Source organism: Diorhabda sublineata, chromosome X, assembly GCF_026230105.1.
Source record: "Diorhabda sublineata isolate icDioSubl1.1 chromosome X, icDioSubl1.1, whole genome shotgun sequence".
Taxonomy (NCBI): Eukaryota; Metazoa; Arthropoda; class Insecta; order Coleoptera; family Chrysomelidae; genus Diorhabda; species Diorhabda sublineata.
Genome location: NC_079485.1, coordinates 522,880 through 546,953, shown reverse-complemented (window position 1 = coordinate 546,953; position 24,074 = coordinate 522,880). Strand labels below are relative to the sequence as shown.

Sequence of the window (24,074 nt, the reverse complement as noted above, 5' to 3'; positions counted from 1 at the left end):
TAGCGCGCCCGGACATATTTTACCTTTTCTAAACATGAGCGTATCATCAAGATAAAGGAGCGTTAATTCTCTGAAATTTATAAAGCATGACACAATCAGTAAATACAGATAAATTTACGTTAATACTGCCAAATTATCGAGTTTCTTTCTTAATATGGTGATCTACCTCAAGTGTTGAATACTGTGAACGGTTCATTTAAATAAAATCTACACATAGTTTAGTAAAAATGAATGAATCAAAACGTAATGCTGTAGGTATTTTATTTTTTGACAATCTGGGAGTTCTAAAAAAATTTTTAGTTAAGCATAATATTCAATATTTTTCATTTATGACACTAAATGATGAAAAAAAGATCTGGTTAAAAATAAGGTAACAGTTGCTAATCGTACCGACTTATGATATAATAGAAATGTTTAAAGAAAGTCGGTGTTGAGACCTTTGCGATTACACGGAATTTAGAAAATCTCAAGTTTCTATCTCTACTCCAATTTGAGAGAAAATAATACCCAATTCCACCAAATTCTGCATAAATTCATAAACACTCTAAAATAATATAATTGAAATCCTATTATTTTTTTAAATTTTCAAAATGATTCTATGATTCTATTGATATCTTGAATGCCTTGATTGTGAGTCCTTTCCATTTCAATTTCATTCAAACGTTCCTTTCTTAGATAAATGATTCTAATTACCGCCTTAACATTTAATATTTGGCCTTGTTTTCTCTCACATTTATATACCATCTTGACCTTTCTTTTCATCTTTTTCAATAAAAATTCATTTGATAAGTTTATTATATGTTAAATTGTTAAATCATTTGCAATTTTTCATGGAAAGATAAACATGTAATATGCTACATAACAGATAGTTTTGAATTAAATTCAGCATATAAATGTTCGAGCTAAGAGTATGTATATATGTATGTAAGGATTTAGGGTCTCGTATAAACTGCGACCCAAAGGATCTATTGTGTCCCCCTTTTTGATCCCACTCCTTTTAAAAAGTCTAGAATGTGGGATGGCTTTAATTGCCAGAGATCTTCGTCTTCTATTTCATACGCTCCCAGGTGTAGTGCTCTGAGCTCCTTAGTATTTCACACTTCGAGAGAATGTGGATAGAGGTTCCGTCCTCTGTGCAACAAAACTCTATGCACGCCACGCCGCATTATCTCCTAGGTCTAGCGTCTTCAGGTGTTTCTTGAGGCGACAGTGCCCTAATAGAACTCCTGTTAGTATTCGTAGATTGTTTTTACTTAAGCTTTACATTGAGCAGAACTTCTCTGGTTAAAGTTTTCCCACGAGAGTCTTTGTAGGGTAACATTATTTTTCTTGTCTGGCTCGTTTAATTTTTGTAGCGATAACAGATGATAACACTTCCTATTGCAATATCTTTCACGCTTAAAATTTAACTAGTCTATGGAAACGTGTTCTGAAGTAATTCTAGATGAAATAGAGTCTAATGTATTTTGTCGGTTTTTTTAATTGGGACTAATTTTTGAGTGTTAGTATTTCATACATGATTGAATTCGTTCGGTGATGCCACTGGATTATCTCGATTCGGAAGTTGTGAGTTGGAGTTTGGAGGGAAGTTCCTACACTCGAATTTCCATTGTAATGAAATTAAGAGGAGAAAGTTAGGACAAGGTCAAAGGTTTTTTCAGATCTCTGAAACGAATTACGGACACGCTAAATTTGATTCTAACTGAATGTGTTTGTCACAGTTAATTCCAATTTGCAACGTAAATATTTTTAAAATACTTTCATACTAAATACTGTTATTAGGATTGTTGATTTGTGAGAAGGCAGTTGATTTTAGCGGAAGAAGTGTCATGAAAAATTGTCGGAAAATGGAAAATCTTTGGTATCTTGGTTATTTAAACGTGCATCAGTGATGCTATTAAAGGGCTCTCCAATAGGGACTTGACAATTTTGAATTTAGTTTGTAAATGCACCATTTCACTTAACATCGAACTGTCAGTGTCAGTTTATTCAGTAGACATGAACTTTTCATCATGGTGAAGTACACGAACAAACAACGTCTACAAATCTTAAAAATTTACTACAGAAATTCGGAGTCGGTGGCCGCTACTTTAAGAGCCTTAACTCCGATTTTCGGTCGTAATTCTTGACCTGTGATGTTGCCGAGCCAGTGAGACTACGGGTTGGTCGAAGTGTCGAAAATATTGCTGCCGTTGAAACGTCCGTAGCAAATGGTCCAAACCAGTCAATTCCGCTCTCAAGAGTTGGGCAACACTTTTTAACGACTTTTGCGTAAGGATCTTACTTTACACCCATACAAGATCAGGCTCACTCAAGAATTCAAGCCGATGGATCATTCGAAGCGACGTACGTTCTCCGATTGAGTTCTGAAAAACCACGTCATCCACAAAAGATAACTGTTTGGTGCGGTTTGCATGCCGGCGGTGTCATAGGGCCATATTTTGTCGTCGACGATAGTGGTCGCCACGTTACTGAGAATGGTGATCATTATCGCGCTATGATTATCGATTATTTTTAGCCTTAATTAGAATATATAGACTTGGACAGCATGTGCTTTCAACAGGACGGCGCCACAAGCCTCACAGCACATGTTACAATCGATTTATTGAAGAACAAGTTTGTTTTAACACGTATAGATTTTTTTCTTTGGGGCTACGTCAAGTCATTGGTCTATGCTAATAAGCCGACGACGTTGGAAGTGCTCAAAGCCAACATTGAATGTGAAATAACAGCCGTTTCGGCCGAAATGTGTGGCCGAGTCATGGAAAATTGGGTCCAACGAATCAACCGCTGCAATCGTGGCCATATGAGCGAAGTCGAGTTCCATTCATAAATGTTTCAAATGTACTTCAACCCGATAATAAAGTTTTTGAAATATCTCAAATGGTTTTCATTTTATTTTGAAAAAAGTTGTTGTTGGAAGACCCCTTACAAATATTTAGATGGTCGAATTCGACACTACACTCATAAATCAAACAGTACATTATTTTGATCTCTCATCATTCTATTGAACAATTATTAATATCCTCCACCAATATTTGAAAAGAAAACGAAGTAAGATGAAGGCGTTTGTTTTATGTTTATACTATAGTAATTTATTCTCTTCACATCAATTGCATTTCATTTTTTTTTTCATTTTTCCCTTGCTTAATTTGTAAATTTATAGCCTTTAAGTGACAAATACGACAAAAAATAATTGGGTTGTTTAGAATGAACATTCAAATCCTTATACCAAACTTTGTTTCGGTCAATTCTAATTTGTTTATGTTTATTTCACAAATCATAGACTAATATTTGCAACAAAGAATGCCATGGTAAAACAAAGTTTTGTCCATTAGAATTTAATCTGTTGAAACGAACTGCCAAACACTACTTCATTAGCCTTAAACGGTTTTTGGGTACAATGTTAACATTAGAGGAAAAAGTATGTGATTCAGTGTTGAGGAAACGGCAAAATATCAATAAATATGGTTATTGCTTTACTGAAAGGCATCTAAATACTGTAATAAACAAAAGAACTGCTTTGCGTTTGATCATGAGATTTTTTACAACAGGAAGCATCGTTAGAAGATTTCAAAAAGAAATAGAAGCGAAGTAAAGCACATTCACCGATAATATAATAAAACAAACAGAATTTATCCGTAAAAAGTGAATGTTTCGTACGTTGTGTCGTATAAGCTAGGAGGAATCGGACATTTATTTATTAAACCAACGTTATATCAGCATACTTATGTACAAATGCTTCAAGATTTATTCTTTGAATATTTGACATACTTATTTCTTTCAACATGACGGCTGTCCTGTTAATTCTAACAACATTTGTTGGAAATTTCTGTCGCATACTTGATTTGTCAGAAATTATGTTCGAAATTATATGATTTTGTCAAGCTGGGCAAAACATCAAAAAACAAAAATTGAACTCGGTCCCGAATATGTAAATTTTGTAATGTTTATTTGATGTTATACATTTCAAATATCAATCAGTATTTTCTGTGCTATTATTTGTATAAACTAAGCTATCATCACAAATATTTATATATAATTAAGCGTATGATAATGGGTTATGAGTTATACCTTGAAAGAAATAGAATACATAAGCAAAATTCACACTAGCGCAACTAAACATTATTCTTATCTATTCAGATTATTAACAGTCTAACTGTTACTTTAATATGTATGTAGAAAATTCTAAAATATACAAATATTGCAAGTAAAATTTCAGTTTACAATAGTTTTGAATCCTCACTGAAGGACAATGAAGGTGATTTATCGCCTATAACTACTACAATTGACGTTTTTATATGTGCCCGAAAATAGAACAACTATTTCCCAAATAACTTTCGAACAATGTAAAAATAGTTCACAAACTGAAAATAGGATGATAGAAATTGGAAAAGGTGATGGCAAAATTTATTTTTTATAAGTCAAGGTTATGAAATTAGTGAGATCGATTCTTAATAGCCCCAAACGCATTGAAATGTAGAAGAATTGATACATAAACTCTCCATAAAATATAATCTGTCAGTAATGTTTTATTCTAATGATATTATAGTACTATTTTCATCGTAAGAAGTTATTTTAGTTAATGGAGACCAGCATTGCATGTACGACATCGGTGTTTATATTTTGATATTATGGATAATCAAAGATAATAGTTGTTTGTTTTTTCAACAGAATGAGCTAACATGTATACTGCTCTAATATAAACTGCGTTACAACATAGAATATATTAAAGCAAATCATCTAAGGCCAAAACTACACGATGAAGAGAGGACCGCTTCTAATTTTGGCGGTCTTATTGACTTCATGCAAGCAATCAGGTAAAATATATGAATTTGTTGATTATTTTTTAGAAATATTATTGGACATAAGATGTCCAATGAAATAATTTTCCACTGAATCTCTTATTACCTCGCGACACTAAATTTTGGAAAAAATGATTGTTGAATCTGAAAATCGTTTATCGATAAAGAAAACGCAATCGGTATTCATTTAATTTTGATAATTAATAGATAAAAAATATGAAACAACACGCTTTAATAACAAACCAAGTATTTTATTACAGCTCGGTAATTTTTCAAGAGAGTAACAATACGAATGTCTGAGCATGTCCTTTAATATTTGGTAGACACTACCAGAAATCGGATGTAAGAAAAAATCTAATCTTGATGATCTGATCTTGAATTATAGCATGAATTTTTGAAAGAATTTTATTGTCATCGATCCTTAATATGTGTGCAAAATTTCAAATAAATTCGAGTGCTCAAAAATCGACTTCAAAACATTGTTATATACAGCTAATGTAAACGTGTTATAAAAATTGCTCCTTTTGTTTATTTTCAATGTTGCACTAGTCAGGTTATTCGAAATACCGTAGAATTTTAAAAATGTGTTCTATATAATATAATAATATTTAATCATAACAAATTGGGGAAACTCTTATAAGCAAAATACTGCTACACTGTCAAATACCAGAGAGAAATATAATAATGAACTCGATCACAACATAGAAGATCAGGAAGATCCTGCGTAGATGCAGTTTTTCTCATACGACAGCTGGTTGAGATAGAAGATAACGAACCAGTATTCATATTCTTCATTGTCCTAACATTGTCCTAAGTATTGTGAAAGAAATAGCTGAGACAAGAAAAAAAGGGAAGAATGTCTATACATCAGAAGAAGGGTAAGAAAAATCTAAAACGAAGCAAGAACCACAAGAAAGAAAATTCTCAGGCGGTATGATATATGTAATATATTCAGCTATTCGTCCTGGATTGTTCGAGCTACACTTTGTCCTCAACATGATAATATTTTCAATGGATATTGGTAATTATTCCTTTTAAATTCAAAAAAATATTTTCCGGGCGGGTCTTTGGGCTTAGCTGCTTTTGACGAAAAAAAAAACAGAATTTGAAAATTAATTTTCATATCTTTCAATTCAAGTGATAAGGAAATTATGTATCAAAACCGAACTTGACATTGACGTTCTTCCTGAATAATTTTCCTATATACTCATATGTGACACAACGCACTCGGTTTTCAATTTTTATTATACAATTTTTATCTAAAACCAGCAAAGATCTTATTCAAATAATGCTTATGTTTACTTTTTTTTACCTTGAACTGATTCAAACACAGTAATGAACAGATGATATCTTGAATAATAAAACGTGTTGGGAGAAAATACAATTACAATTGTAATATTTATACGTTTTTTTATATTTGGTCATAAAAATGTTCTTATATTCTTCACTCTGTTAATAGAAATTCACACGCGCTAACACTACACTTCTCTCAATGTTTAGTGTACTTCCAATTTCAAAATATCTGTACCACGTTAGTAAGATTATCTAATTCCATTGCGCGCACCACTAAATTCTCTCTGTATACCAGAACAAACATCTACAACAATGCTGCATCTTCTCTCAAACTACTGTTTTCATCACACCATATATTGTTGTCTGCAAAGTCTTGGAGGAGTAAGGATTATAGTCTTTCATACCAACCAAGATTATTTCCGAAATCTCATTTACACACACTGAAGGGACATTGGGATTGATGGAAATATTATTCCGAGGTAACAACAAAAGAAAATCCATTAGATGCCTCCAGTCTGCCTAACTATAATGACAAATTTAACGTGGTCTAGGTGGATTCTGAATTTCGATTTCTAGTTCATACATTGCTGTTATTAGTTTTCGATTTGATGATCCTAGTGGTGCATGTAAAGTCGCGCTGTACAGATCAGGGTCTGATGTCAGAACAGGTCTAAGATGCTGGGAAAGTCATCAATAGGGGTCTCTGGTTGGTTCATTGATAAGTTAGGCAAGTACGTGATTATTGACAAAATCATCAGCTTTTCGTGCGATAAAAATTAATGAGACACAGTTAATGAGCGAACCACACAGCGTTGGTTTAATCGTTTTAATATTGGAGATTTGAGGTTTGAAGATCGTTCGTGTTCAAGTCATCCACCTGCGTGGAGTAATGGGATTACCAGGGATTCAGTAGAAAACCATCAGCGTTCGATTATAAAGCTTGTTTGGACATTCTAATGATACTGTACGTCGCCAATAGAGTGAAACTTGGATACCGACATTATTCTAGATACTTGGCTTTAATAGTGAGAACATGCAGCGAAATTCGATTCAAAAAATCTTTACTTTTACAATGTTCACCATAAATTCTTTAAATTTCTCAATTATCTGTTAAATATGTATATTCAGTGCCAAACATTTCTAAGTAAATTCTCAAAAGATGTATTAGTACTAGTAAAACAAAATTTTTTTAAATTATTGCAATATTTGTGACAAACAGGGCCGGATTAAGATTTATAAGGCCCGGGGCTAAAATAGTGACGGGGCCCCCTTAAGGAATTCGGAAGCCCGGAAAAACAAGAGTAATAAAAGTAATAGGCATTTTCAATAATATAGTATTTTAAAAATAATATCAATACGTTAGATTTGTGGTATCGAAATATCAAAAATACAGAATGTTTTCCAAATGATGAGGACCTCTTAGACCTGGGGCCCTTGGCTATAGCCCCCCAAGCCCCTAGCTTAATCCGGCCCCGGTGACAAAGCAATTTCTCTAACGTTAATTCATTTATATTTTGGAACCTCAAATTCCAGCTTGACATGAGACAAAGAATTGTTAGATGGTATGATTCTCTCATGATGCTTTTCGCTACATATTTCAGTATTCCTCTTATAACATGACTCATGACTAAGTTAACTTAATCGACAACGAAATTTTTAATTCACGGTATATATTTCCAAAAAAAAAATTGTTTGTGTAAGCTTATATCGGGTAAGCTATTGAATTCATTTATATAACTTCCGTCTGATTAGGAATACTTCGTTAAGAATGTCTAACACAGATTTGTCATCATCAAACAATCGGTTTTATGATTAGTATTCCATACGGTTAGATACCCTGTGATCTCATCAATGTAGTATCATTCCAAATTGACCGTTTTCAGTATTCAATTCCTACTACAATGACAATACGGACAATTCGTGACATTAATCGCTAAACAGAATTGCTATTTTTCTTTTTTTATTTAATTTTAATTTTAAGTGTGTATTTACGTGTGTCCGTATCCTAATGGTAATCTCGACCTTTCATTTGACTCTCAGTAAATTAATAATTTGAAGTAACGAGAAAGAAGGTCAACAAAAATTCTTTTATTCGCGCAGAAGAATTAGAAAAGTTTGAGTTTGAAAATAAGACGGCAGACGTGAGCATAAACAAAACTGTTATCTACATTATTCTAGATAGTTATAGAAAGTAGACGTTTCGAAAATAATTTTGGTTATATCCCGTATAATTAATAGATCATCTCAAGAATGTAATGATCAACTAACAGAAAATATCAGTTTAACCTAAATATTATATATACTTTGTCAATATTTCAAATATAATACACAGAGAAACATTATCAGTGAAATTTTATAGTGGTTGTAATAAAGTAGGTTCATATTTACTTATGCTTAATGCAAAATCATGAACAAACATTATAAATATTTTAATTACATTTATTTGGCAATAATAGATAACGTGGCATTTCTAATTGTTTTATTCTGTTTCGAATACCAACTATATTTCATCATCCAGTTCCTTCTATAAAGCTGACAAGGAATATTGGAAATTTTTCTCTATTATAGCATCTGAATACATTGGCCTTTTGTATCTTAATAACTCAAGTTACAATGTTGATTATACATAAAACGGTCAACTGTGCATTATTTCAAACTCATACTTTGTTCTGGGAAACCCTACAAAACGATGCTTGTTGATAATACGTAAAGTTTAAACTACGTAGTCAAAATAAAAGGTACTTACATCGGCAGAATAAATAATGCCATACCATTTCATTTTTTATTTTGTCTTTGATTAGAATTGATGAAATTTTTTCATCTGAAGGTCGTCCTAAATCTACAATCTACAGAGGGTGTTTCATAGGTAATGTCCTACGCCTCAATTTAAACATGTCGTAATTTGTTATAACTAGTCTCTAATTCTACGAAGATTAGAATTGCTGATTAGAATTGTTTTTATAATAAATAGTATAGAGGGCGATAAATATGGACTTTATATATTGTTAAAAGATTGAAACAAAAGTTAAAAGCAACTGTGGTAGCAAGGAAAAGTCTTGTTATGTCTCTAGTGGAATTATTAAGGTTTAGCGTACTTCGAAATCATTCAGATGGTCGAAAAATATTCCAGGTTTAGTTAACCGAAAGCTGGTTCTCTTACAACGAGCGAAGGTTCCTCGAAATATCGAAGAACTTGGTGGTATTGAACTCCTACCATATCCAGCATTTAGTCCGGATCTTGAACCGTCAGATTACTATTCATTCAGATCCAAAAAATTTGAATCCGAAGGAGATGTTGAAAATGCAAGTGGGACAATTTTTTTGCATTGTGGTTTTACCAAGGTTTCAAGAGCTTCCTAAACTTTAAAACCACATAATATGATGGGCTTTCTTTTCGTATGATTATTTAATAAATAAAGTAAAAATTAAAAATTGATACTTTTCTTAGAACATTTTATTCAGATCTAAAAACCGCCTGTAGTCGCCAGGGGTCAAATCGGGAGAATGTTGTGGATGCCATTAGATTAGGTAGACTTCATTTCATTGAATTTGACCATTGCTATTGTCAACTTGTGGCACAGTGTATTTTCTTAGTAATACGATGTTTTTCTTCTGATTATAGGACCTTCCTTTCCTTTTTAAATCAGTTCAATCATGTTGAGTAGTAGTTTTTTCTTTTTCCAAACAATATTCCGAGTTTATACCATAATACAGTTGCTATGACTTAGCTTGCCAATTATTGCGTTTTTGTTAGCTTCGGACGGTTGCCGCTCAGATGACTTAATTTGGCCCATTCCCACACAGCTCCCAACATCGCTTTGAATCAGTAATTTGTTGTCGTTTTTTTTATGTTCTGAGGAAAGGCGACACCCATTTGGAAAGAACTCTCTCATGCTCATGTGAAATAGTGCACATTTTCATGTGATATTAATTCCACTTTGCAGTTTTCCACTACAATTTTTTTATGTTTTCTGTTTAGATCGATAGATTGTCTTTTCTAATATTTCTTTAGAAGCAATTTCCGATTATCCTTCAATTCTATAATACTGTAGTAAGAAAAATAAAATTGAAAACTGATGTTCTATTCAATTAGGTGATCAAAATTTTTGATTTTGATTCGATAAATACCATTATTCTGTTCCTAGGTTGAAATGACACGTTAAAAATATATAAAATCATCTGCGAACCGAACGTATCTTGACAAAAGAGACTAATTATGATTCTTAGCAATTAATGAAGCTTCATATCAAGTTATCTACGTGTGTTGGTGCGATTCATTCTATTATATCTACTATCAGAAGTAAATTAAACCCGGTTAATTTGTCAGCCCGCGGCGGTAACGCGGCGTACTTCATCTCGGAAATTATACGCGACACCCATTTGTACCAATTATATGATGCATTACCTTAAATGACAGTTTTGTTAAGCTAAAGTCTCCTGGTTATTCATTGCTACTCGCTGGTGATGCTGCCCCAGGACATCTAACCCCTCTCGTTTTCTCTCGCGTTTCAGGTATTTCGTAATAATTTACTGTACGTACGGATCTCAGCGGTTGAAGTTAATCTTTTTGGTTATTCACATCTTTTTTTTCGAACAAATAATCGTGAATGAAACGTAGGATTAGCATACGCCAGTTAAAATAGAAAAAATGTATGTAAAAGAGAAAAGGGATTGTGTACAAAATGCTAAAAACGGTGTAGGGTTAAACGACAATGTTTATACCACATGATTCCTTCTAGATGAGCTTCATTTAAATAAACGGAATAAACATTAATAAAATCAAGTTGCAAATATAATCATGTGTTTTGGAGATAATTAAGAAATATTCACGATATTGATGGAAATGATGCAGTGGATCCCAAAATCAAATCTAAATTCTGGGCATAAACAATGATAAGTTACTTATCAAATAGAAATATATTAAATTGGAAGCTTACTTTTCTAAACTATTAGCTAAATTAAATGCCCTTGATTGTAAGTTTAGGATTAATTATGTGGTTATTCTACATGGATGCTCTCTTTGGAGCTCTCTTTCAGGTTGGTTTTAGTTACAACACATGATAGTTTAGAAATGACAGAATCGAATGAGAAATGAAGTCAATTAACATAAATTCGTTCTCCACTTCGTTCTATGGAAATATAACACATTTTGTGATCGAATATATGAATATTTCTGTAACTAGTTTCAAGGTGGCAACTTCAAATAAACAAATATCAGAATGTGAGGAGAAATATACTTCATAAATGAATATCACGTCACAACTACGCTAGATATAACTCTTATTAGTACATAAAACAATATTTAACAACCATTTTTGTTTGAGTAGAACTATAAACCGAAAACTAATTTTATTTTATCCATAAACTAGTAGCAATAAACTAGGTTGATAAGAAAAATGTATTTAGAAGTCGATGCATAAATCCCAGATCTTACATATATATTTTAAATATAAAGAAAAGATTTATTCCACTAGATACGTTTCTGGAAAACTTATTTACATTATTCATTGTTTTTATAGTGTGAACCACAAAATTTAGTATACCTTCAAGCACTACAGAAATTATTCGTAAAATATATCAAAATACATCAAGAACAAACTAATATATAAGGGATATTCAAAGAAAAGAATGTTTCTGTTATCGTAATTAACTGTTAATTAGACTCAACAGTAAATGACTCTAAAAGTTTTAATTAGATCTTTGAAAATAATCTCCATTTAAATAATAATAAGGAAATATTTTCGCTGTAAGTGCACGGATATCTCAAGTAATTGAGACTAAACTAAATTAAGTGAAACGAGGAATTATAATAAGAAACAAAATCATAAAGATTTTAAAATTGATGTATACATTAATAACTACTTCTTGTACTAATCTGAAGTAATTTTCAAAATTATTCTCAACAAGTACTTTTTCTGGAACTTAGCAGGCGTACATCAAATTGAATAATAAAAATCTCAAGGAAGAAATTAACGAATGGGAGAATGCTCCTGAAATATCAATGATTACAGGTGTAAATGTATGATGTGCCGATAATACATTTCATAATTTTTGCTTGGTAAAAAATCGCTTATCCTCAAGTTTAACATTTATGATCATTCACTGCCACTTAAAATATGCACTTCAAACTTGTTTGTTATTAATACACAACCAAACCAATTGAACAATCAGGCAAATATTGAACTAAAGACTAAATATTTAACGTGCTTTCAAGGTAATTTTTTTTTATTTCTGTAATGTATTTATCAAAGTATCGCTTGCAAACAAATTGTTTATATATATAAAATTATCATCCAGAGTTCGTGCGAGTACTTTATTTTATGAATTTCAGCTGTAGATTTCATAACTTCTAGTAAGTGGTGTAACATTGGTTAGGTTTCAACACATTTTTTAAATAAAAATATAACTTTTTCTTACAAGTCCAGAACTATGAATGTTTTTCAAACATTTCTTCAGACTTCATTTGTTTTTAGTTTATTTTATTTTGTTACTTAATACATCCAATAATTTTCGAAGAACTTATATAATTAGAAACAAATGTATACCTTCGTAAAATAGTTTTTAAAACAATTTTTTGTATCAATAGATTCATATTTATCTTTTTGAGTAAAACGACTGTCATGAGTGTCCAAGTCAGTCAGGACCTGATGTTTGTTTACATTGGCCAACGAACCTGTCGAGTTACATTCTATGAAATTCCACAAATTTCAGAATGGCCAGAGGGCAGAAAAATGGAAAAATCTGTTGTGTTGGAATTGAATACAAATAGCGCAACATTATCAAGACAGTTTCGAATTTGAGTAAGGTCAAACAGTAGTGTCAAGATAATTTATAAGCATTTTATGTTAATAGAGTTGTTTCAAGAATATAAATTGGAAATAAATCTGTGAAAAAATAAATAATGGTGACATTGATGTCAGTATTGAATTGTGTAAATAAATAGTGAGTTTTTAGAAAACTGGAGACGACTGTAAATTAAAAATGACAAAATTATTGGGAGCGGCTCGATGAGCAGTTTTTAACTCCTGAAAAGTGTTTCTTCTTCTTCTACAATTTCCTCTAACCGTATTAGAAAATATCACTTGACATGTTTGAACAATAGAAAAATTGGACTGGCTCGGACGCTTTTTACGAAATAGCTTAGTTGAAGCAACTTGCATCTGTGCATCCTTCTTTCACGATGCTCACCGCCTAAAACTTTTATTATTACATATTCAATAAGTTCAATAATAGCATCCATTCATAGTCTCATGAAGAAATTTGTATTGCTAGATAGTGACAGTTCGGGTTTCGAAAAATGCTGTGTAAGTCATTTCCAGTTAATTTTTTGATAATAGTCACCATTTTTGAATTTCAAAACGGTTAAGTCAATCCCTAAACATCAAATTGACGCATAGAAAATCTATATATGTTAGATATTAGAGGGAAAATCTTATATTTAATAAATGTTGGAGTCATATGAAACAAATTTGACAACATATCTAGTAAAAAATGGCTCAACCAAAAGGATCACGTTACTGTAGAAATATTTATTTACAATTTGAAAAATATACCATATTCTGTAATGTAATTTTAACATGATATCATCAAATTAATGCCATCAACTATTATATTCCAAAATATGTTGAATAATGTAGGTTTGGATAAAACACTTTTCCCCCAAACTCATAAAGGCCCAATATCGATTCCATATGTCTATTTGTATTATGACTTTGGTGATAAATAAGTATCTCTTCATATGAAATTAATATTGTATCCGCCTATGGTTTTGAATTACATAAGACGTTGTGTTTTTCGCTATCAGAAATTTAAATTACGTTTTCAATTCTGGAAATCTTCTCATGTATATGTATACTTTACCTTACCTAAGGTAGTCGTACGGTGTTTTTAATTTTGCAGTCTAATTTTCGCGGAACAAATGTTGGAGCCCTTCGGCTTAGTTTTTGCTCTCTCTAGATTTGCACTTATTATTTTTCTGGATATATTTTGTTTCAATTACTTTTTGTGGTGGATTTTGAAGAACTCTTTCAAAAATTGAACGAATCCGTTAAAAAAAAGATATAACATGAATAGATCGAATTTCTTTGAACGTGTAACAATACAAAATTAATGTACGAATAAGAATATACTTTCGACTACATCCACCCCTGCTTTATATATCCAAGAACCTATTTTTTGATGATCATGATTTCGTTTGGCCTTTGGTAAATTACATCCATTATATAATAACAAATCAAGTTATTTTTTTAATTCTATTTTCTCATTCTTGAAGTAATATTTACATTTTTTCTTCACTATGATTTGTCGTGTGTTTGTGCAATCTTGCGACACAATTTTAATTAGAATTTTGAGATACTCAAAAACCACAAATTATTCTCAAAGTTAACACAATTATTGAAATGGATGTATGTTTTGTTTCTTTAATTCTAGTTTGATTGAAAACTTTATTTTAGCCAAAATAATTGATTGAAATAGATAAAATAAATATTTTTTGCACACATACATACTTTTTAGACTTGACATTAAGCCTTTTATATTTGATAATTGACACACATCATAATTATGGATTAATTTCACTTGGATACCTTAATTTTCCACTAAACACAATTACCCTTTCGCGGCATTGTGTTAATCTGAGCTAAGATTTTACTCAACTCAACAGCATCCTTAGATTTCACAAATTGACTATTCAATAACTCGGAAGGTTTAATACTCTGGGATCTTCCTCCAATGCTGGGTTACCTCAACTTTGGGGTGTTGATCAAATCGTAGTTCATGATCCGTGGAAAATTTCACAACAGTATCTACATCCAGATCATTGTGGATCCGAATGTTTCAAGGGGCATCCACGATGTTTTTTTTTTTTCAATATGAGCTATCCAGCGAAGCTTAGCATCGAGAGTTATACACAGTATTTTGCTATATTTGTGGATGAGATTTCTTTGACTGCTAAAAAAATATTTCACCATAAATAATAATAGCATACAAATGTTTAACTGTGCTCATCCACCAAAATTTATAATTTGTGAATTCGCCATAATTTAGTCTCACTAATTTGGATTTCACATTTTGTATAAAAAGTAATGATATTGTTTTCAAATTGATATTTTTTACCTGTGATTTAGCTTTCAATCTATTGCAATAATTGTAATTTAATCTAACATATTGGAAATTGGATTCGATACAATTCAATGATAAATTTATGATTCCATTCTCTAAATATACCTTTTTGATTTTGTCTAATTTCGATTTTATTTTGTTCCAGGTAAAATGTTAAGAATTAATACTAATCTTTGGTAAGAAACCACTTAACTTGATTTCGCTTTTTATTCTGTCAGACAGACGAAAGTTGAAAAATAACGAATCACTATTTTCTCTAATTTATCATTCTCTCTTATAAAGAGAGTAAAAAAGTTAATGCAAATACAGAAAAACCGTTGTAGTAAAGCTTTGTGTCTACATAAGGCAAGAAATCCTGGATAATGTAGATGCTATTTGCCATCTTTCCAAGAAAAAAGAACATTCACGAGATGATGAGACAACGAAAAATGAGTATTATACGTACAAGGTGGTTAGATAAATCTCAGTTTGATGTCACTGTAATTAGAAACGTTTCTTAGATGAACTCTCTTACATAAAGTAACTAAGCCTTGACTTTTATTTTGAGTTAATAAAAATACTCGGAATAATGAAGAATGATTACATCAACGTTTGAATCAGTTCACTGACGTTTTTGATTTTAGTTTAATTCTAACAATAATCACTTCATATTTCTGAAGCATATTTTAGCATATTGTGTATAGCACTATGTGTCTAATACGAATTTAACTTGAATTAATCATTCAAACTCCACATATTATATTGTCAAGGGTTGTTATTTCACTTAAATGAACTTCATGAAGCTTCATCCTCTCGACCCTTCTTATTAAAAAAGTATCGATAAATTTATCGCAAAATATTTAAATATTTCTATATAATTAATCTATTTGTATAAATGACCTTTGGTACTAACCATACATAGAAATATTTTGAAAACCAGATGCCCTACCTCCAATTAACTTGTATTAGAATAAACGCAATCCAATAAATAAATCAATTATTTAATGAGGTTTTTCAATATTTAATCTAATACATATTTATTATTGAATCACCTTACGCGAGAAAATAATGATGTCATCAATAAAGCAATGATTTAATCATTTTTTCATTGCAGTTGAAAACGTGCGATAAATAGTTGATAAGAACAGGATTTACTCATAAAGCAAATAATAGCTTAACTTTAAAATTGGATATATTTTGTGATTAGCATATTTTTCAACCAATGATGAATGAATATATTTTCAACTGTGCTCTTTCCTTCGTTTCCTCGTACCCGTTAATGTGGTTCTCAAGATCTCATAATGGATTAAATTGGTGAATTAAAACGGAAAAAACAAACCTGCCTGTGCTAGTGATTGGGTTCTCCACCAAGATAATGCGCCGGTTCATTTCGGCTTTCAAGTGGTCTTTTCTCTAGCCAAGTCGAGTCTGTCGAAGTTATTTAATAGCCACACCCCGTAAATACCTACTAAGATGTTCGTTGTTATATATAATAGAAAATTGCTGGCTATGTACCGTGAAAATTGGTAATCAAAGCGACTATCATCTGCAAACCATCCTACATTGATCAACATTCTCTCGTATTCAGTCCCACTGAATTTTGAACACTTCTTATATTTGAAAGATTTCTACTAATTTTCTTTCCTGAAAATGCCAAGAAGCGCCATTTGTCCTCTACGTGAGGAAGTATTCAGTGAACGACAAATTGGATCTTAGGAAAGTGTGTACTGCACCCTCGCTTGATAACACGAAAATGGGAAAAATTGCGATAGAATAGAAAAACTTATGATTTTCGTATTTGGCATCGCTTTTCGCGAAAACTGAGGTTAGAAACAGGATAACCAGAAAACTAGACAAGTATTCTTGATATCCTTTTAGTCAGGGGACTTTAATTTATGACTCCTGAGCCCATTTTTCATCAGAAGTTTTAATCTTAACCATACAAGAAAGAACTATTGAATTAGAAAGCCGACGTTAATATTCTAATTTTAAATATCAACTATCAACTTTCCGACAAATAATTAGTTTTTATTTGATCTATTATTGAATTAAATTAGTTAAAAATGTATTACTACAACATTTGAATTTCGCAATACAATAAATCTTGTTTTTTGATTTTGAGATAATCATTCGATCATTTTGTTAGTGACAGCTGGTTTCGCCCAACAATACTCGATAATTTACAATATTAATATGTAATGACTGTGACTTTTGTTCAGTTGGGAAATTGTGTAATCATTTCCGAAACCAAATCTGACTATGCATTATTCACAGGAATGACAAAATTTGTAATTTAGTCTCGTATTCTGACCAATTGAAATATTCATAAAAATATACATTTTAGTTAACTAAAATAACTTTCATATATTTTTACGCTGTCAAAATTTTTGTCAAATGCTCTAGATCTATAGATTTCAATTATGCATGTGGCTGATCGTAGCAGAAGTAGAATTTAAGGGTGCGAAAAGCTTGTATTGGTAACCCGTAAATTGGAGTTGTAAATATTGTGATACTAGAAATTCTGAAACTTTATCAAACGCTCGCTCAATTCATACTGTTCAAAATTCACCAAATGATAAGAGGAAATTGACTATCATTTGTTGCGATCTGTGTAAAATTTTCTTGATGGACAATAAAGAAAACGTTACCAGTCATATTTTTTGACTACTACTACAGAAAATTCTTTTCAAAATTAAAGTAGATGACCTTATATAATTGTCTCGTTACACAATTATACTTAGTTCTCATTATATTCTAATTAATATATGTTACAAAAATATAAATGCATAGAAAGGTGACCTTGCAGAAATATTTCCTTGATAATATGATTTTTGTCGAGTGGGTGTCACTAATTTTCAATATATACACATACATTATGTTTCCTATAAGCTAACCCACATCTATTAGTATCTTGTTGTAAATCGAACATCGCGCATAACTGTATAATAATCAAATTATTTCATTGTCAATTTTCGAGGTAAACAAGATTAATTTTATTTCGGAGGTTTATTCAATGAGTTGCATCGAATGTCATACAATACTAAATTGAATACATTTTACAGGGTGCCAAATATAAACAGAGGAAGGAGAGTTTGAGAAAAGTTTAAGCTTCATAATAGTTCAATATTTTAAAATATTTTACGACTTTCACACTAGATAATGGGAATAGAAAAGGCTATAACACAAATTTGCAGAGTTTGTGCTGTTTGGTTTTATTTTGAAAGATTTTGCTTGCTTCCGCCGGCTTCTCACTAAAAAATACGATGGCATTTTGAAACTGGTAGATCTCCATGTAAGCAGTCAAGACATAGCTGAAACACTGGACATAACCCATCAAACATTTCGGAATTATTTATAAAAGGCGTGTGTATGTTGGGACTGGAAGGGAATTAAGACTATGGTCGAACGGTCGATTTCTACTGTCAAGAGTTGATCAGATTTAAGATTTTAGAAATAATCGTCCAAGTTGCTCAATGACAACGCAAGGCCTTAACTAGCCAAAAATTAATTTAAGATTTAGATTTTTTTACTTTTCACCTTGTTTCACGGTCTGCTATTAAACCTCGTCAAAATTTCTGAATTTTTTTAAATAAGAATTATAATTATGTAAGTACTATTTATAAATATGTATTTCGAGTATTGGATACGTAAAATTCAAATCATTTGGTATTATGATTTATTCATAGGTATGATAATTGACTACCCACATTCCGTAATAGCATGCCAATTTTTTTTTTCAACCAAACAGCGAACCATTTTCAATAAATATCATTTATTATATCAATCTCGATAATTTTTTTTAAATGAGCAGTAATACTTCCGTCTCTGTGGTACTCCAATAATATCTGGTAGTTTAACTACAGTCAAATCTCGAATTCAATGGCCGTTGAGACTGCTTCTATTTATCGGTCACAGTTTGAGTCTTCGATTGTCAGATATTTCCTTTCTTTCATACCTTATTTTCATCTGTTTTGGAAGAATTGAATCGGTCATTAAGTATCTATTCTTGAAATGGTAGACCTTTATATGTTCAATTTGTATTTGGCTTATCTTCATCACTTTTTCAATGAATCTACTATTTTACTTGGCAGTTGTACTACATGGTTAGTTAAATTTGGATTTATATTTCTACTGTGTTGCTTTTTCGATCGACTTTTCAGTTCATACAAAGTTTTCTTATCTCTTATTTGGAGTTTCTTCAAACAATGCTTTAATTCCATGATTAAGTTAGTTGTTTATAACAATAGCTCTCAACTGGCATACCTACCAAAGCCTGTGCTTTTACTTTTTACTAAAGATTTTTCTTCTTTGGCCCCTTATTCGCGTTTTTACAGCTATTTTTAAACTGTGACCGATCTCATAAATTTTTGGTATTAGTGGTAATAGAAATAAATGTTAACAACTGTTAAAAGTTAAACAATATTTTTTACGATATCTATATTTATTATACAACTAAGAATGGATTATTTTAGTTTTGATAAAATTTCACGTTATTTTATCCAACTCACAATACTCTCGAGTGAAACTTCCATGCTAGTAAATGAATAAAAGTTTCCGCGTTTCCTGTAGAGTGCATAACCTCGTGGTTTTAGAAATTGGATTCGCTATAACAATATTTTCTAAGGATGTTTGTAGGCGGTCAATTGTAAATATGTTTTCAATCTAATTTCAAAAACAATTCCTTCCAGATCTGTGGATATTTATCAAGTTAGGTTGTGTCCCTGTTTGGATATATACATTATTTGCCCAAACATGGGTCCAACTGGTTATCTTTATTTCCGTGATTCAATTTAGCAGCATTGGATTCTGTAAGCTTGTTACGCGTTAATATCCAGAGGAAAATACCTAACTAAATTTCGTTTATTTCAAGTTATGGAACTTCACCTACAATATTTTAAAATATATTTCAAAAAAGTGGCATTGACAATTGTTAGAGGTGGAAATCGGTCATTCATAATAAAAATATTTGTTTCTTAACATCACGGTCCAATAAGAAACAAATTCGAAAATGATATAGACGAGACGCGGTTCGGTTTAAGAAATGACCTCGATACCAGAAAAAAAATGTTTGCTCTGAATATTTTTTGCAACCATCGTAAGGATGTAGGATTACAGAGTTTCAGAGTTTGAAAGTTTTGAAATATTTATTCAATAGCATAGTTAGGATTTTGAAAAGAAATTTACTTACTTGTCACATTCACTTTGACTAGATCGATATTTTCTAGGTATGATTCTAACAGGATAAAACACATACGAGATTTCGACACATTTCACTTAAGGGTTGTCTCTCTCAAAATACTGTTAGAAGTCTTATCTATATGTCAAATAATTGTCAATATACTAGTGTACAATACGTAATGATTCACTCAAACCATAGAATATTAGGACGCTTTGTTTTTTTTTCCATTTTTCATTGTACTAATTGTACGTTTCACAGGAAATCAATTTTGCAAATAAATAATAACCCGGATACAATCTGGAACAATTAATACGCCAACTTCGACGTAACCACCTGTCTGAACAAGTATTTACGACTTTTACGAAAAATTGACCCGTTGTCTTTCACACCTTCGGGCTTTTTCATTTTCCTTTTTTTCCAGTTCCTATAGAGCTTCTCGCTTCCGACGTTCGCTTTATGCCGGAAAGCAAACCTTTCGACGGCTTTTTTCATTTTAATCTTCGATATTTTTTCAAGTTTCCTTAATTGCTCGCCATTGTTATGTCATGTTTATATGTAATCTACGCTTGTAATTATCTTTCCGTTTTCCAACTAAAAGAATTTCTAAATCAGCGGCTGCTGTATTTCCATACTTGTTTTAATTGTGATCAATCAACGACAATTATGTTGTTTTAATATACAAAGGATAAGAAACAAATTGAACATTGTTTTCGATGAAAAACATCCACTGATTTTAATGAAAACAAACATCTGAATTTTCCCATTATTTTAATTTTGTTTCCTCTTGTGATCCAAATATTCCTCTTCTTCCTCCAAATATAATGTTACATGTTACTCTAAGCACCTAGTTACTATTGTTTTGTTACCTCTCTATTTACTAAAAGAATCTCAAAAAAGTGTTTTCTCTTCAAAGGAACGTGATGACGTACCAAATCGAATAAAAACACATCGATACATCACAGAGACTAAAGGGTATTATATTATACATTGTCACGCGGTCCGTAGTATTATTTCCACCATCTAAAAGAACACAAAGATGAGATTTGCGACAACTGAAGACACATACGGGTCGAAAAATAAATAGGCCGGTTGGCAGATACAAGATGGGAACTTCAGAACTTCAAAAGTTCCAGCAACTAAAAATAAAATAAAGAATAGGACCTAGGAATATCAAGGAAGATCACATACGTCTAGTCTCTAGATACTTAAGGTTACAGCGTTGTAACAGTTTGTTTTGATGTGAGTTTGGTACCTTGAGTCCCATACAACAGAGGATAGATTTGGAAAGACTAATGCATTAAAAACAGATAGAGATATAGCCTTAAGTTCGGGAAATTGCCTAGAGTTTCTCTCTACGAAATCGAGGTTTCTAAAGGCTCCACCAGGGACAATATTAATATGCTCGACAAAGTTTTATTCACTGTCATAACCAATCTTGGTTAGCTTAGTGAGAAGAATGCCCTTATCCAAGCAATTAAAAGCTTTGGAAAAATCTGAATGTGCTGCCCTTTAGTATGTTAAGCAGAAGCAGAAATGTTGGTAAACCATTACGACCAGATAAAAAGTTTAACTCTATTTTTTTAAGGCTAGTTAAAACTTCAGACTAAAAGAGGAAGTAACAATTCATATTTGAATCAATATTATCAAAATTTGGAGTAGATGATGACTGATTACTGAAAATAATCAATAGAAGCATTTACAATGTTATCTGGTTGGTCAAGAAGTTGGCTCTTATAGGACATGTTACTAAGTATGCTAGTAGCTTCCCTATTAGTATTTAGTTAGGACCAAAATATATTAGGATCACTTACTTGCTGTTCTTCAACATTTATCATGTAGTTATAAAGAGTATATCTCTTTCAATTTTGGCACAAACAGATTACGTAATTTATTATTATAATTGGTACTGTAATTTTTTGTAACACACGTGTTTTACTTTCGTTAAACCATGAAAGCACTTACTGTACAGACAGATTTCCTGTAACAATATTCCCAATCGTTGTTGTTTTCATTGTTGAGATTAACTCATTTGAAAAATTAATAAAGGGCTGCTACTCTCTTTTTCATAATTTCTGTAGATATATTAGACATTTGAAGCAGCTTTAATAATTTACATCTTGAATTCGGGTTTCTAATCTTTTTATAATTTCGAATACAACGGATATGTCTTCATTTCCGTGGATCTGTACTAAGTATGAAGAAGGCTAAAAGCCTGGCAATCTTCTTGAGTGACATTTGAGAGCACTCCAGTTAAATTTCAGTCCAGAGTTGTTCGGAATTTTTTGGAAATATTAAAACAACCTCATGTCAGATGGATGAGTTATTTGAATAATTATATATCAAACACAAGTTCTATGGACACTATTTGTTCGAAATAAATCCAATTCAATATACTTTTTCTATTACGTGTTGCTCACAACTGGCCTAAGAAGAAAATCGAGTGTGTCAGAAGGCGAATTCAAGGGGGAGTTACTAAAGGAATTGGTCGAGTCAGTTCAAAGGTTGTGCTCGGACACGTGGTGGTTTACTGTAATTGAGTTTGTCGCGCCTAACATTTGTCGGTCTCAAAGGGCCAGGATGAAGATTTCTTCTGAGAAGCAGAAGTGGCCTAACGGTTGATTTTGTGATCTGATATAAAAATATAACAATTTTATAAGGAAAAAAATAGAAAGAATCAGTTTTATTATTTTAAGATTGGAACTATAAATTACTCATAAGTGAGAAAGGTATACTCATAAAATATAAATAGATGTAGTGGCTACACATATCAATCGATTTTTACACAAACATGTTTTGGATATGTGATATTCAATAAATGTAATGCCCAAATTAATGAACAGTTTCGAGATTAGGCAATGGTAGAAAGAATATTAAACACATAGGGACTGAGCAATATCAGCAATCCACATTTAATAGTACTGTAGCCAAAATAAAAGAATAGTGGAGTGTAATGTAAGTTTAGTACTCTTTTATTCAGTTTTAATTTATTCTAAATATAACTCAGAAGGACTATATTTCCAAACGACAGCCAGGCAAGCAGATAGGCCGTCCGGATGTTGGTAATTCAAGCTTTGTACAGAACAACGATTTGTACGATAATTTACATTACATAGATAGAACAACCGTTTGACTAGCAAATAAACCGATGTTTGAATTTCATGACAGGATGTGTTTATAAAGGATCGGACAACTTGATGTTATTTTGGACACATTCTCTAACCCTTTAAATTCAATTAACTACAAATATTTATTTGTTTAAAGAATAATTTCTACCAGGAAACCAATATTGGATGGAAGGTTGATGAGGAGGCTAACATTCCATTTAATGATGTTATCACACTCATTTTTAACGCATTGTGCCCTTTTCTTACCAATGAATCAATATAGTATAAATAAAATTATTTTTTGGTAACTTTTAAATAAAAAAATTAAATAAAAATTCGATATTGAGCAAGAATGAAAGAAAAGCCTGCAGATTTTTCTACTGCTTGTATCAAACATACTTTTAAATATAATAAATATAATAAAAATAAAATATTTTCCAGTTAATTTTATTGAAAAAGAATGTAAATAAGTAGTAGGGTCTTGTCTATAGATTCTACAATCGAAATTCTACATTTTCCCGTGCTAGCATTGTAATAAAATTAAAATATTATTAAGATTGAGATCATTTCAAGGTTTTTTTTCCGATTTTTGAC

At 31.4% G+C, this 24,074-nt stretch overlaps 1 protein-coding gene across 15 annotated transcripts in view; it reads left to right on the top strand.

Moving 5' to 3' along the window:
- LOC130451859 (basement membrane-specific heparan sulfate proteoglycan core protein) overlaps positions 1 to 24,074 on the top strand; it is a 243,593-nt gene that overhangs the window by 154,680 nt on the left and 64,839 nt on the right. Inside the window, exon 2 of one of the 15 annotated variants that reach the window (XM_056791195.1) lies at positions 4,675 to 4,820. The exons of the other annotated variants lie outside the window; for them this stretch is intronic. Coding sequence (XP_056647173.1) covers positions 4,763 to 4,820 — 58 coding nt within the window. The 5' untranslated portion in view covers positions 4,675 to 4,762. The remainder of the gene's footprint in view (positions 1 to 4,674; positions 4,821 to 24,074) is intronic. 15 annotated transcript variants of the gene reach the window in all.